Source organism: Glycine soja, chromosome 7 (assembly GCF_004193775.1).
Source record: "Glycine soja cultivar W05 chromosome 7, ASM419377v2, whole genome shotgun sequence".
NCBI classification, from domain to species: domain Eukaryota; kingdom Viridiplantae; phylum Streptophyta; class Magnoliopsida; order Fabales; family Fabaceae; genus Glycine; species Glycine soja.
The window spans coordinates 9,121,958-9,137,195 of NC_041008.1; the positions used below are offsets into that span (position 1 = coordinate 9,121,958).

The 15,238-nt window shown below is 35.0% G+C and overlaps 1 protein-coding gene and 1 pseudogene across 3 annotated transcripts; both read left to right on the forward strand.

Annotated features, from left to right (window-relative positions):
* The first annotated feature begins 2,552 nt into the window (after window positions 1–2,552).
* LOC114419902 lies at window positions 2,553–8,142 on the forward strand (annotated as a pseudogene).
* Window positions 8,143–9,614: 1,472 nt separating this feature from the next.
* On the forward strand, window positions 9,615–14,900 carry LOC114418637 (kinesin-like protein NACK1). 3 transcript variants are annotated; one of them, XM_028384094.1, is made up of 15 exons: window positions 9,615–9,693; window positions 10,358–10,598; window positions 10,731–10,820; window positions 10,926–11,026; window positions 11,201–11,317; window positions 11,497–11,578; window positions 11,665–11,732; window positions 11,845–11,904; window positions 11,983–12,107; window positions 12,239–12,437; window positions 12,523–12,633; window positions 12,720–12,812; window positions 12,891–13,841; window positions 13,960–14,285; window positions 14,445–14,900. In XM_028384094.1, the coding sequence occupies exons 2-15, from the start codon at window positions 10,361–10,363 to the stop codon at window positions 14,770–14,772; spliced, it is 2,889 nt and encodes a 962-aa protein (XP_028239895.1). In that variant the 5' UTR covers window positions 9,615–9,693; window positions 10,358–10,360; the 3' UTR covers window positions 14,773–14,900. The 3 variants fall into 3 exon arrangements, with proteins under 3 accessions (XP_028239895.1, XP_028239892.1, XP_028239893.1); XM_028384091.1 differs by having other exon boundaries at window positions 9,623–9,776; XM_028384092.1 differs by having other exon boundaries at window positions 9,644–9,776; window positions 10,361–10,598.
* Window positions 14,901–15,238: the final 338 nt, after the last annotated feature.

A 15,238-nucleotide genomic window follows, 5' to 3' on the forward strand; every position in this document is an offset into this window, starting at 1 on the left:
TTTAGTGTTTGGATATGATTTAAGGAGAAATTAAATACCTGAAATTTTAATTAACCAAAATTGAGTCATATGAAATTCTCCTAAAAACCTAAGAATTTCAATTTCTCAAAACGTGCTCGTACTCACTTCTTCTCCTTTCTCTATCATCTGCGCTGACTCCACTCCTTTCTGTCCTTTCTCCATACCAGCAACACTCTTCTCTTTGCGGGTACTCACTCCTCTCTCTCGGGGTCTTTTTTCAGAGGTTTTGAGAACTCCGATCTCGACCTGCAGGCTCATTTCCTTACGATTTCGACCCACACTCTCGCTGTGCCACAGTGTGTTCATTTTTTTTCCGTTAATTTGTGATTTATTTTTTATTTAGTTGTTTGATTTCATTGGTTTTATACTGTGGGTACTCATTGTTTGATTCCGTTGCTCATTGTTTGATTTTGTTAACCTGTACTGTGAGTATTTTTGCAAATTTGTTAGGAACAGACCTTGAGTATTTTTGCAAACTTGTTAGAAACAGATCCTGCACTGTAGGTGTTTGTGTTTATTCTTCTATTAAGAACTTTGGTTTCTTCACTTTGTGCTTATTATTGGAACTTTCCTGTCAATTTGGTTTATAAATTCAAACTGCACTATGTTTATTATTGGAACATTGTGTTTATTATTGGAACAAACCCTTGAAAGTTTTAGAGAATAATAAAGAATGAGAGAGTTTATATGACTTTTAGAAGTTTGTGAAAAGGAATAGAGGAAGCTTGTGGTTGTTCCTTAAGTTTCAAAGTAACATTTTTTTTATTATTGGAACTTATCTTTTTGGCAGTAACCCATTAATTAAATTCAATAGCCGGTGTAGCACATCATGTGTCATTTATGTGATCCTATGGTTTGTTTGATATTGTTGTTGTTTCATTGGCTAATTCATTGACTCTCTTCCCATACATTGATGAAATATTTGAGAAGCTGGACTATAGAGGCATAAACTACTATGGGTAGGTTTGCTTTATTAACCTTGACAGTGCACTGTGCATGATATCTGGCATACTCACATGACAATTCTCACATTTATTTCAGGAAGTGGTTTCAGGTGCAGGCCTGAAGCTGGTGGAAAATGTTGAGTACAGTGAATCTGGTCGTGGGGTATACCCTGATGGCTTATACCGCAGGCTGCTTCAGTATCATGAAAGATACAAACATCTAAATATTCCATTCATCATTACTAAAAATGGGGTTTCAGATGAGACAAATTTGATCCGCCGGCCATATCTCTTGGAGCATTTGCTTGCTATTTATGCTGCCATGATCATGGCTTTGATTATGAATTAAATTTTTATTTGCTTAAAATTAAGTTATTCTTTCTAAACACCAATTTCATGTTAGGCTTCATGCAATTTTTCTACAGGGTGTGTGTGTACTTGGTTACCTATTCTGGACTATTTCTGATAACTGGGAGTGGGCTGATGGATATGATTCCAAGTTTGGAGTTGTTGATGTTGACTGGGCAAATAATCTTGCACGGATCCCTCGCCCCTCTTACCATGTATTTTCTAAGGTTCGAACTCCCTGTCTATATTTGCTTTTCCATGTCATTTGCTCTGTCTAATTTTTTATGACACTTCCCATGAACTCTTGATTGCAGATTGTGAATACAGGCAAAGTTACACATGAAGATGGTGAAAGAGCATGGGATGAACTTCAAAGAGCTGCGTAAGAGAAGAAAACAAGGCCATTTTTTCGGGCTATGGATAAACACTGTTTAATGTATGCAGGTAATTATTTACTCATAATTTCAACTAGCAATCTGTGTCTCTATTGATCAGTGGGACTGTGTGTTTCTTCTTGATTTTATGTTTTTTCCCACCCTTCTTATTTTAACATATATTTTTTGAATGCACTGATGGTTTTTACTGTACAACTTTATATCAATAATTTATTCATTTAAATTTATGATAGTTATATCAACACCATGCGAAACTGAAGACAAATATTTCTAGATCCTGTTTTAACTTTTAACTTTGAACAAATAGTTATATCAAGTTTAAGATGACTATTTAATACTACTGCATTATATTCATTCTTCAATGACTTTAGTTCTATATGGGGGTTATATGGATAAGTGTCTAACAAGTCTTCTTGGCTCTCATGACAGGTGGACTTGACGAACCTGAACAATGACCTTATATAGAACGAGATTGGCGGTTGATTCATGTCAAAAACCGTATCAAATTACATGTGCTTGTGTTGATTCATGTTTATACGTTGGTGTATTATTAGCAATTTAAATTTGCTTCCCTTACGAACAATGAAATTAATATCATTTGAATTTTATATGAGATAATTATCTTTAAATTACACAATTATTTAATTTTAATATATTTTTTAAAATTATTATGAGATTAGGTAATTAATTTTTTTTAACAAGAATAAGGAATTAATATAATTCATAATGCTAATAGTTGCATCCTAGGATGTGTACCAGTCTTTCAACTAATTCATAAACTTATCCAAAGTGTTTGCATTAATAATTAATAAAAATTTCCCACGATAATCATGCTCCTAACCCCACCAGAGTAAAATAGAGAAACAAGATATTCTCCTCTGAGGTAGCACCAAAATTTCTATGCACCCATTCTTCTCTGTTCTGTTCCAGTGAGGGGCTGAAGAAGAAAAGTTTTCTTCCTCTCTTTTCTCACTCTGTTCATTACTTCACGCATATATTCCTTCAAATTCATTCCACTTTCTCCCATCCAATCCATTCAACAAAGCACCCTTCATTCGTCTCTTCCCTTCCACATATTCTTTGATCCCCTTTTTCTTCTCGTCAACTCTCTTCTGGGTTTCTTTCATCTGCAGAATCTCATCACCACCTCACTGTGATTATCTTCTAATTCCAAATTGGTGTTTGGTTGCTGAAAATCACCGAGAAAGAAAAAACAATGTTTTCCCGTGTATTCATCCTCTGTTCGCTCAGAAATTTTTCTCTTTTGTTTGTGGAGTCTAGTACCTCAGACTGCATGACCCACTTCTGATTTTACTTTCGTTTCATCGTTCTTCATTGGAAAAACTTAAAAAGACAAGATTTTTTTTAATCTGGGCCTTGTCTTTTTTTATTTGTTTTTTCTTCTTCTTAATCATACCATATTTTCCTTCATTTTTTTTTTTACTTTGTTGAGTGTTGGAAAATGTTGGGGACTGCTCTGCAATTTGGAGGTGTTCGTGGTGATGATCGGTTGTACATTCCGGTGAAGGCAAGGAAGAACCAGAATCAGCGTAAACCGGTTCAGAGAGAGAAGAGTGGTGGTGAAACTGAGAGCACTGATTCCGTTTCAAAGAGGGAACTTGCTGCTTCTGAGAATGGGAATCCCAATGAGTCTTCATACTCGTTGAACAAACCATCTTCTTGCCCTTCTGTAGAGCCTGCTAGTAACATTGATAGGTTTTTGGAGTCCACAACTCTTTCAGTCACAGCTCAATATTTGGCTAAGGTTCATCTCATCTTGTTCTTTATGCAATTGAGCTATGTTTTAAGTTATGGTTTTTGGTTTGTGGGATTTGGAGGGTACAACATGCTCCATTTAGTGTATGCTTGTGTGAGAATTGGCAAAATCAATTTTGAATGAAATTGATTTTAGTTAAAATTGAGCTTGAAGTGAAGTGATTTATGTTAGGATGTTTTCCTTATAAAAGCAAGTTGATAGCAAAATTCAGTTTTTTTTTTTTTCTGATACAAAAGTTACTTGTTCTTTCAACTCAAAATCAATTCCTCAGTGTGTGACCAAATATGTGAACATCTAACTAAAATCATGTTAGCTGGTATTTAAATGTGATTTTGAATGATTCAACGGGAATCTTAATCTTAATTCTTGATTCTTAACAAACATTTTTTTTTGGTCTGTTGATGAAATGTTAACTCTAGCAGGAATAATTTACTACTTACTTGCTTTAGACATAAGATTGATGAATGTCCCTTTGGTACTTGATCTAAGAATATCTGTTGTGCAATATTATGTTCCGTATTTGTCGGCTATTCAACTATATGGTCAATCAGATAAGAAGTTAAATGCTAAGCCAAGGTATTGGCATTTCATTTGTAGAGCCATGCTTTTATGTGTGTAGGAATTTGTAACTTTGAGTTGAGACTACACTGATCACTGGAAACATGGTTATAGTTTTTCTGTAGTTTGTTTGTTCTGTGTTATGGTTAAATTGATTTTATGAATTGCTTGATTATGTTGGTAGCACTGGTTGGAAGGTGAAATCAACAAAAGTTAAATGCATTTGTGGTTTTAGATTTTGTAAAATGTATGCTTGTGGTAGATATAAAAAGTGAAAGAATTGAAAATTGTAGCAAAAATTGGGAAGAATTAGGATGGGAACTGATTATTATAGTGAATAAGATGGGTTTGATTCTGATTTTTTACCATGAAATTTTGGTTATGCTTGAATTGCACTAGATCACAAACCTTTTTGCTGTTTTGCCATTAGAGTTTATTTTTTTTATGCATTTACATTTTCCATCCTCTTTTCATCCTTGGTAAAAGACTTTTTTTAATTTGTAAGTGCAAATTAATGGCTGTTGACTGTGAGGTTCTTGCAGACAGGCAGCATTTGAGGGAATTGAGAATTTTTGTTCTTAAATTTAACATGTTGTGCATCTGATTTATATATAATTTGTTTTGATGTGGTGCTTCATGGATCTCTCTTGTGCTCTGTGGAATTGGGTCATTTTGTACTACCAATTAGTGTTAATTTAGGTAAACTAAGACATTTTTTTTTATCTCAATTATTGGAAAATCTTGCATTCTTTCTTCATTCTCCTTCTTTCTTTCTGGCTACTGAGATTACTGTATGTTGTCAATGTGGTTCTGTATTTTGGGAATTTAATGTTATAATTTTCATGGTATGTTAATCTGTTGCTTCCTTTATGCTATTATGCATTTTTCTGAAGAATGTGCTATTGTGTTTTAGTTTATAACATGATCTGATTTTTTTGTTGTCATTAGGTACACCAGTGAACTGCCGAGATTCAAGCAGTGAGGGAAACAGTGACAGTGAATTTGGAAAAAGATCAGAACTTTTTATAGCACAAAGAAATAGTCAATATCATACAGGTGATGCTTCGTTTGAAATGAGCAGGCTATCTGTACATGATAAACACAATAACAATACAATGCAAGTGGGATTTTCTACCGATGATAGTGAAACTTGGAATCCTAAAGATCTTCTTTTTGAGTATTTTGATCATGATCCTCCTTATAGCCGTGAACCTTTTTCTGACAAGGTTAGTACTGGTCTCAATTAATATGTGGCTTATTTGCAGTTAATTTGAACAATCCATATGTATTTTATTATATTTGGACAGATACTTGATCTTGCACACCACTATCCTAGCCTCAAATCACTAAGAATTTGTGATTTGTTGCCAGCCAGTTGGATGTGTGTAGCATGGTGAGAATAACTTGATCTATTGCTTTAGTGCTGTCCTTTGTGCCAACTAACGTTTTTGTAATGGAATCTTTCAGGTATCCTATATATCGAATACCCACCGGTCCAACATTAAAAGATTTAGATGCCTGGTTTCTTACATACCATACACTCCATACACCCTTGGCTGGTAATCATGAAACTTTAACCCTTTGTTTGATCGGAAGTGGCATTGTGGTTCTAGCTTATCATGATTCATCAATTGAATGGGCTCATTTTTGTTAGATGCACTCATGCATTTTAATGTCAAGATTCTGCACTCATTTGGAGTAAATAGTATTAAATGTATTAATTCATTTTAAAACTTATTTCCTCTTTTCCTGTTTACCATATCTCAAGAACATAAAATTCTCCAGTAAATATTCTTTTTTTGGTAATCAAATATGAAAGATGGTCATCTACCATAGCATATCAATCCAGATGGCAGCGCATAGCAGCCAGTCTAAAAAATGTTATAGTGGTATAGCGCATAGATCGGTCATATACTGAAATTTAGATATAGGTTAAACAATATATGCTGCACGTATAAATGCTAAAAACAATAAAAATTAAATACAAATGCATAAGTAATAATCAATAGCCATATATATGAGTAAAGTGAAGGAATCAAATAAGTTTAAGCCTACAAGGAATGAGAAGCAAGAAGAAAACAGAACTGTGAATAGCTAGAGACAAAAAGAAAAAGACTTCGCAGCTACTAAAGAGCACAGAAACTTACGAAACAAGGGTGAAGACTTCAAGAACAGATGCTTGGCAGGAAAATGCAGCAGGGCCGGTAAACCCTCGGGCTTGGCTGGAATAATGCTGATGAACAATGGGTCCAATGGGATTTGGTTGAAATGAAGGTAAAAGGCTGAAATGTACAAGACAATGGGTTTTTGTCCAAAACCTTTTTGATCCTTTTTCTTTAAATCAAACAAAATCCCTGAAAATTCCTTTGCTACATTAAGGTTGAGGGCAAAAATGAGTTTCTGAAAGTATTTCACAGTTGTAGTGTCAACATTCATGAAATGTCGTCATTTTAGGTGATTGCAACTTCAATAGTCACAACAGATAAATGTGATGTTGCCACTGGAAAAAAATAGCAGCTGATGACTGCTTGGCTGTGTTATGAATAGCACTCTATTATCGCCTACTACAGCATCTACCCCAATGGCACACATTTACTGAATCAAGCTTTTATTTTCTATCTTTTCCTTTTATTTGACATTAATAAGTGCTTCTTCAACTAACTCTTGTAAATAAAGATAATCATATTGTGCTTTAGTGCTTGTTTATGTTTGAAATGAGCAAAATAATTCAAGATGGATAAGGAGTGTAGTTGATTATGATAACATAGTAACAGGTGTGGAAACAAAGAAAGAGAGATACATTACTATTAATTCCTGTTTTGGAAAAATATAGATACCCATCACTTTACAATCCCATGACTAACACCTCTACAGTTGCTAGTGGCTGAATGCAGTTGTCCAAAAACAGAGTGGGACCAGCTGTACTCAAGCTGCAAACTGTGCAGTTGTGAATATTTTTACTGCAAGTGTTCCTGCATTTGTTAGAAGCATGGCACTCTGAAGGTCAAATAAGAACAAGAAAATTCACTTGCTGATTGATTTTATCTGAGTTTTTATATATAAGTAATGTTTTATTGCAAAAAATGAAGTAATCACAGTTTATGTGCAATGCTAATAACTTTTTAATTTATTTTCAACTTTCTTTTGATTACATTTTGCAGGAAATGGAAGTACTCAGGCTCCAATTTTGGTTTATCCAAATGACATGGATGGCGGTGTGCCAAAGATTTCCTTACCGACATTCGCAATGGCTTCCTACAAGTTAAAGGGATCGATCTATTTGGATACAAAATGGAGTTAGTGAGAGCCAACTAGCAAATTCTCTCTTGCAGGCTGCAGATAACTGGTTAAGGCTGCTTCAGGCGAATCACCCTGATTATCAGTTCTTCGTATCGCATAGCACATACCACAGGTGAAGCAAATGAGATGACTTTGTCGTTGCATTCTCATGGCTAAATCCTAAAGTTATTAGCCTTAAATTTCTGTGTTCATTGCTCTATACAAGCTTGGTATGGTCCATCTATCCATCAATCCATCCATAGAGACTGATGGTGTTGGGATTTCTAATGTGAATTCCTGTTTCACATTGCATAAGCAGCTGAAAAGATGAGCTCTTCTCAAGTGAAAAATGAAATAGAGATTGCTAAAGTAAAAAAAATAGAGAAAAAAAAGAGAGATTGCTAAAGTGAAAATTAAAAGAAAAGAGGTTTTGTATGCAGAAAAACTGTCACATAAGTGGTAGGGCCCTTATGGGAAAGGGAGGAAAAGCTAAACATACAGCGAAAGAGATTCACCAGGAAGAATATATGTGGGATTAACCTAGATGGTCCCAGACTTTTCAGCTAAAATAATGGTTGAGTTTTTCTTAGACTTAAATATTTACTGGTAGTTGTTGTGATTTAGAAAAAAATGGATGAAATGTGTAGATTTTTCTGTATAACAAGGTACAATTTTGGCCGAGTCTGTATCTGATGAACACCTTACTACTTGGGGAGAGGAAATTAGATGCTACTGTACAATATTCTACTACTTCAAAATAAGTGATGTACTTAAAATTCTATTATTTGGAAGAGTATGAATGGAGCTCTTGGCAGTGTTAGTGGCATGTTTGGATAGGATTAATATGGGGGAAATAATCCTTTTTCCCCAAAGGTTTTCTAAAAAATGTTAGCTGAAAATAAGCGGTTGTCGCCCAATAGTCACAATTTGACTATTAAAGTAAGGAAAAATTTGCAAAATATGCATTGTCTAAATAGGCACATTGGAGCGTCAATGGTCCCACCTAATGAAATAATATTGTTCAGTTTTCACATTGATGAAGTAAAAAGATGTGTTGGGAAATAGTATGAAACTTTATGATGAAAGCATAATGTGTATTGATTGGTGATGATACAAAACTTCATTCTTACAGCTTGTAATGCAACGGGATAAACTTTGGAAACAATTTCATAAATGTTTCTTTTTTGTTATTCTCTAAATAAAATAAACTTTGAAACAAATCAGAAAGAAACTAATTAAATAAAACACTTTTCTATACTCATAAAATGTACGCATGTGTTTTCTTTCAACCAAAAATCAATACAACTATGTTGTTAGATTCTATAATATTACTAACTTTTTTCCACAAAATTCTCAACAATACTATCTATTTCCATAAATAATTTTTGCAATACTCTATTGTAATACAATTGATTTACACCCCGTATCACGAACCTTATATAGTAATATTGCAAACTATGATCATCATTAGGATATATTTTCATTTAAGATATGTAACCTCACAAACGCATGACCACTGACCAAGAGTCTGATTAACCTCTACCATCCCAAAGTAAATAGATAAAGTGACAAATGTAATAAATGATGAAATAAAAAAAAAGAGAGCAATAGAGAAAAAAATGGAATAAAAGTAGGATGGAAAAGAAAATAGATGTATGATTATTATTTCTGTAAAATTTAGATGAAATATTATAGGTGCTTTTGTTATGCTAAATTTTGTTATAAATTTATTAATAAAATATAAGTTTATAAACACACAACACTTTACTTTAAAATTGATTTTACTTAATTTTTTTAATATAAAGATTACTTAAAATTAAATTTGTAAACACTCACCCAACCATACTAGACTAACTAAATTGATACTATACTTCTAACAAACATTATATTAGGCACGTAAAAAATGCTAAAAAAATTGCAATTTCAACAGTAATTCTCCAAATGCCTAAACACAATTGAAATACAAAAATCACTGCAATAAAATAACCATTTCTTTTTGATATTTTTTGTCGGATAAAAAACAGTTTAAATTAGATAAAAGCGAGAAAAAAAACGATGTCAGAACAAAACAAAACACAAAACGTTACGATTCAAAACGGGGCCCCCACTGCGTGAGTGTCTTGTCAATGATTATCTGGCGAATGAAAACGTTGGAAGAACGCATAATTAAATTAATAATTAATAATTAAAACAATAGAATCAGTTAATTAAATAAACTGAAAAAAATGGAAAAAATGAAAACTAGCCGTTAGAAGGGTTCTCCGAATTCAAATGAAATGTTCGTGTCGCGCACACACACCAATGCCCTTCCATTCATTTATATCACCATCGCCACACACACAGCGATTGTTCTCCCAACCTTAATTTTCAGGTTCGAGTTTCGACGCACGCTCTTCTCTTCTCTTCTTTCTTCTCCTGAGTCTGAGTTGAAGAAATTACTCAACTAACGTTGATGTGAGTTTATGCTTCCATTTCCTTTTATTTTGTGGATTTCGTTTTGAACTTTCTGATCTGTTGATCAAGTTTTTTCATTTGAGGATTTTGACACTTATTTATTCACTTTCCTGATTTATGGTTTTGCTTAGTTTAATGCTTAAAATTAGCGTCGAATTTGAATTGAGATGTAATCTTTCCTTTTTTTTGAGTTTAGTGCACTAAAATTCAATTTCATTCCATTTCCATGTTCTTCCAACCTTAATCCTTTCATTTGACTATTCCATGGCGAATCTATACTACGTCTTCACCTAAAATTCATTTGAATTTCATTTTATTTTTGATAAAATCTTAAACCGATTATTATTTTTTTAAAAGTTGAAGCTTTCTGTTTGGTATTTAATTTTAGCACCATATATGTACATTGGAAGAGATTTCTTTTGATCTGACATCAATTCCGTGTTGAACATAATCAGGAACAGAAATTATTTATGGAACTAGTGAACTAACCCCAGTTGAATTATAAATGTGGACTTCTCTATTTACTGAATTTTATTTCTATTATTTTTTTGTTGATGATTTCTCCACTATGACTTTTCTAGAAGATGACTGTGAAAACACCTGGAACACCAGCTTCGAATATAGATAGGACTCCAGTATCAACCCCGGGAGGGGCAAGAGCTAAAGAAGAGAAGATTGTGGTCACAGTGAGGCTAAGGCCTTTGAACAGAAGGGAGCAATTGGCTAAAGATCAGGTGGCATGGGACTGCATCAATGATTATACTATTGTGTATAAACCACCGGCACATGAACGCGCTTCTCAACCAGCATCATTTACTTTTGGTATCTAATGAAATTGTTCACCTTGATTTAATTTTGTTACTCATTATCAGTTCATAGTTCCTTTTATCCTTTTCTTAATTTAATGTCATCCTTTTTTTTAAATATTTATTGACATAGCTTTTTGCCTTGCAGATAAAGTTTTTGGTCCTGCTTCAGTAACTGAGGCAGTGTATGAAGAAGGAGTGAAGAAAATTGCATTATCTGCATTAACCGGCATTAATGGTACTGTTTCAGATATTTGTATCTTTGTTTTAACCTTCCTTATGATTTGTGACACTGTTAAGGACCATTTGCATTACATAACCATTGCATGCTTATTCATTGCAGCTACAGTTTTTGCTTATGGACAAACTAGCAGTGGAAAGACATACACAATGAGAGGAATAACAGAGAAGGCTGTCAATGATATCTACGAGCATATTATGAATGTAAGTTTTTCGAAAGCTACATTGTAAGTTATATTCTTTATCAGTTGTAAAATTGGATTCTTATTGCTAGATGAAGACAATATTTTGTCTAATTTTAATTCTAATATATGTATGAAAAAATTAGATAGGATTTTGGAGGTTGTTAAATTGTGACTAATCTCTCAATTATTACAGAGCCCTGAAAGGGATTTCACTATAAAAATATCTGGACTAGAGATATACAACGAGAATGTAAGGGACTTGTTAAATTCAGAATCTGGTCGCAGTTTGAAGCTTCTTGATGATCCCGAGGTAATATTCAATTTTCCCCATTTTTAAATTAATAAGCACAAAATTCAGTTGCTTCCTTGTCCTGGATTTGTAATTTCATATTTTAATATCCATCTTTGACAATCTTTTGAAGTTTCTTTCTTTTTTTCATTTTTTAATGAGCTAATTCAGCAATATACCTTTCCTTCATGTTATTGTAGAAAGGTACTGTTGTTGAGAAATTAGTGGAAGAAACAGCAAAAGATGACAGGCATTTGAGACATTTAATCTCTATTTGTGAAGGTAGGAATCTCTCTTGTCATGCATGAAGTATATACCTGTTTCCTTACTGAAACAATTTAACATACTCAACTTGATTTATATGGCAGCTCAAAGGCAGGTTGGTGAAACTGCTCTAAATGATAACAGTTCGCGGTCTCACCAAATAATAAGACTGGTAAGTGATAGTACAATTATTTGTTGGAACTCGAAAGATTATCTTATTTTCCTTTCCCTCATAACTTATGGAAACAATTTTTTATTTTATTCCTTTTTGGTGTATATTGCAGACAATTCAAAGTACTCTTCGTGAAAATTCTGATTGTGTGAAATCTTTTGTTGCAACCTTGGTAATTGTTGTTTCCCACTTATCTACTTTTGAATGGACAGATTAGTTCTTGTTGAATAACTCATGTCTGTGATTGCAGAACTTTGTTGATCTAGCTGGAAGTGAGAGGGCTGCACAGACACATGCGGATGGCACTAGGCTGAAAGAAGGTTGCCATATTAACCTTAGCTTGATGACTCTTACAACTGTTATCAGGAAGCTCAGGTCAGGATCACTGTTGTTTACAGAAAGTTTATTGGGTTGTTATAATGGCAAATATCATCTAGTAGCAGCATTACAAATGAGTACTGAGTTCACCTTCTTCTAACTGCTTGTTTTCATATCATCATATGCAGTGTTGGAAAAAGAAGTGGTCATATACCTTACAGAGATTCAAAGCTCACACGTATATTGCAACATTCCCTTGGTGGGAATGCACGCACTGCAATTGTTTGTACTTTGAGTCCAGCACTAAGCCATGTAGAGCAATCACGAAACACTCTCCTGTTTGCTACAAGGGCAAAGGAAGTAACAAATAACGCTCATGTTAACATGGTAACTATTGGTTCGCAGTGGCCAGATGATTTGTTTGTGTTTTCCAAATTAGCAGAAGAAAATTTGACAGCTTTCTTGTCAATAGGTTGTATCAGACAAGCAGCTTGTTAAACATTTACAAAAAGAAGTTGCAAGGCTGGAGGCAGTGTTGCGCACTCCTGATCCATCTAAAGAAAAGGATTGGAAAATTCAACAGGTAAATTGAAAAGAAAAAAAAAAAAAACTGATCATTAGGAACAAGTATGACCATAGTACTGAATATTGTTTCCGGATTTTGTCCAGATGGAAATGGAAATTGAAGAGCTGAGACGCCAGAGAGATCTTGCACAAACTCAGGTGGATGAATTACGCAGAAAGCTTCAGGATGACCAGAAGGTTTCTTTTTCTCTCTCTCTCCCTTTCTCTCTGTCATGATTCATTTCAACTGACTTTTAAGAACTTTTTGCACTTCAGGTCTCAAACCCAGTTGAATCACCGCATCAGCCAGTCAAGAAGTGCCTGTCATTCACTGGTGCACTATCATCACTAAAACCAGAGCTAGGATGTGAGAGAGTAAGAAGCTCAATATTAAGACAGTCGATGAGGCAATCCTCTACTGCTCCTTTTACCCTTATGCATGAAATTCGCAAACTTGAGCACCTCCAAGAGCAGCTGGGCGAAGAAGCCAATAGAGCTTTGGAAGTATTACAAAAGGAAGTGGCATGTCATAGACTAGGTAACCAAGATGCAGCTGAGACAATTGCAAAGCTGCAAGCAGAAATAAGGGAAATGCGTGCTGTTAGGTCAATAACACCCAAGAATGTTGGAGTTGGAAGCATGGTTTCTATCAACAAGAGTGTCAGTGCTAATCTCAAGGAAGAGATTACCCGACTTCATTCACAAGGAAGCACCATTGCAAATCTTGAACAGCAGCTTGAAAATGTTCAAAGGTCCATAGACAAGTTGGTGATGTCTCTCCCGAACAACTTCCAACACTCACCCAATGAAGCATCCCCTAAGAATAAAAAGGAACACAAAAGGAAAAAGTTGCTTCCTTTGTCTTCAAGCAATGCTGCCAATCGCCAAAACTTCCTAAGATCTCCCTGCTCACCATTATCTGCTACGCAGCAAGTTTTGGAATCTGATGTTGAAAATAGAGCCCCTGAGAATGATGATATTGTTTCAACTGATACTCTTCCTGAGTCCGAGAAGGAGACTCCATCAAAGAGTGAAGAAGCTGGAGATGTTTCATCAAAGGAAAATACCCCAGTTTATCGACGCTCTAGTTCAGTTAACATGAAGAAAATGCAGAAAATGTTTCAGAATGCAGCAGAGGAGAATGTAAGAAGTATAAGAGCATATGTGACAGAATTGAAAGAACGTGTAGCCAAACTGCAGTACCAAAAGCAGTTACTTGTTTGCCAGGTATATACATATACATATATATAAAAAGTCCTTCCTACTTTCAATGCCATTGCACATTCTTCATTTTAATGTATTTTCCATTAGCTTTTGACTCATGTCCTTCTATTTGGATATCTAGGTGCTTGAACTTGAAGCAAACGAAGCAAATGGCCACAACATAGACAATGAAGAGTACTCATGTGAACCGGAGGAGCCCCAGATTTCGTGGCAAATAGCATTTAAAGAGCAGCGGCAGCAGATTCTTGAATTATGGGATCTATGTTATGTCTCCATTATTCACAGGACCCAGTTTTATTTGTTATTCAAGGGAGACCCAGCCGATCAAATATACATGGAAGTAGAACTAAGGCGTTTGACATGGTTGCAGCAACACCTAGCAGAACTTGGGAATGCAAGCCCAGCTCCTCATGTTGGAGAAGAACCTACTATCTCATTGTCTTCAAGGTTCACTCTCTCATATAAAAGTCCCTTAAAGGATCCGAAAATTTCATCGAGTATAATATATCTTGCACTGTGTAGTAATATAGATAGATGTGTAGTAGAGTTATTATGCATCATTATGAATGAGAATTTTTCATTGAATATACATTTTATAATATGCAGCATTAGAGCTTTGAAACGAGAAAGGGAATTTCTAGCCAAGAGACTGACATCACGTTTGTCGCTGGAGGAGAGGGAGGCGTTGTATATGAAATGGGATGTCCCTCTTGATGGGAAGCAGAGGAAGATGCAGTTTATCAGCAAACTTTGGACTGATCCTCATGACCAAATCCATGTACAGGAGAGTGCAGAGATAGTTGCAAAGCTTGTGAGTTTCCGGACAGGAGGCAACATGTCAAAGGAGATGTTTGAGCTGAACTTTGTGCTTCCATCTGACAATAGGCCATGGTTGATGGGCTGGAATCACTTGACAAACTTGCTTAATTTGTAATGGATTTATGTTTGTAAAGTACCATTAAAATCTTGTACATGCTCATTATTTTGGCGCTTTTCTCTATTCAAAATTATTGTTTTGGACTATTTTTTTTCCCCATAAGCTAATCCAATTCATTGGATTCCCATTAGGCAAATTTCCCCAGATGGGGCACTTTTAAAAACTAATTCCCCAAATGGGGTAGTTGGGGGCTGTTTTTCACGTACCATGCATGCAGTACGAAGCAAACCGTCATTGCCAATGGCGGGTTCACTGCGGAGAGCACATGTGGCGAGTAAATCGCCAGTAGGGTTGGCGACTTCGCCCAAGGTGGATCTTGCCACCACTGCTGGCGAGCCAGCCAGTGGTTTCGGAAACCGCTGGTTTGATTGGCGATTTTGCTTTGCAGGAGGTGCATGTACAGGTTTGCTTTTTTCAGGCCGTAGGCTCGGTTTTTCAGTGATAGGCTTGCTTTTTCAGAGAA

Excerpts from the sequence above, each read along its gene's own strand:
- LOC114418637 (XM_028384094.1), top strand. The coding sequence starts at position 10,361 with ATGACTGTGAAAACACCTGGAACACCAGCTTCGAATATAGATAGGACT. Across the intron at positions 11,579-11,664 it reads TTTAATCTCTATTTGTGAAG|CTCAAAGGCAGGTTGGTGAA; the intron begins GTAGGAATCTCT and ends TTTATATGGCAG. Across the intron at positions 14,286-14,444 it reads ACTATCTCATTGTCTTCAAG|CATTAGAGCTTTGAAACGAG; the intron begins GTTCACTCTCTC and ends TATAATATGCAG.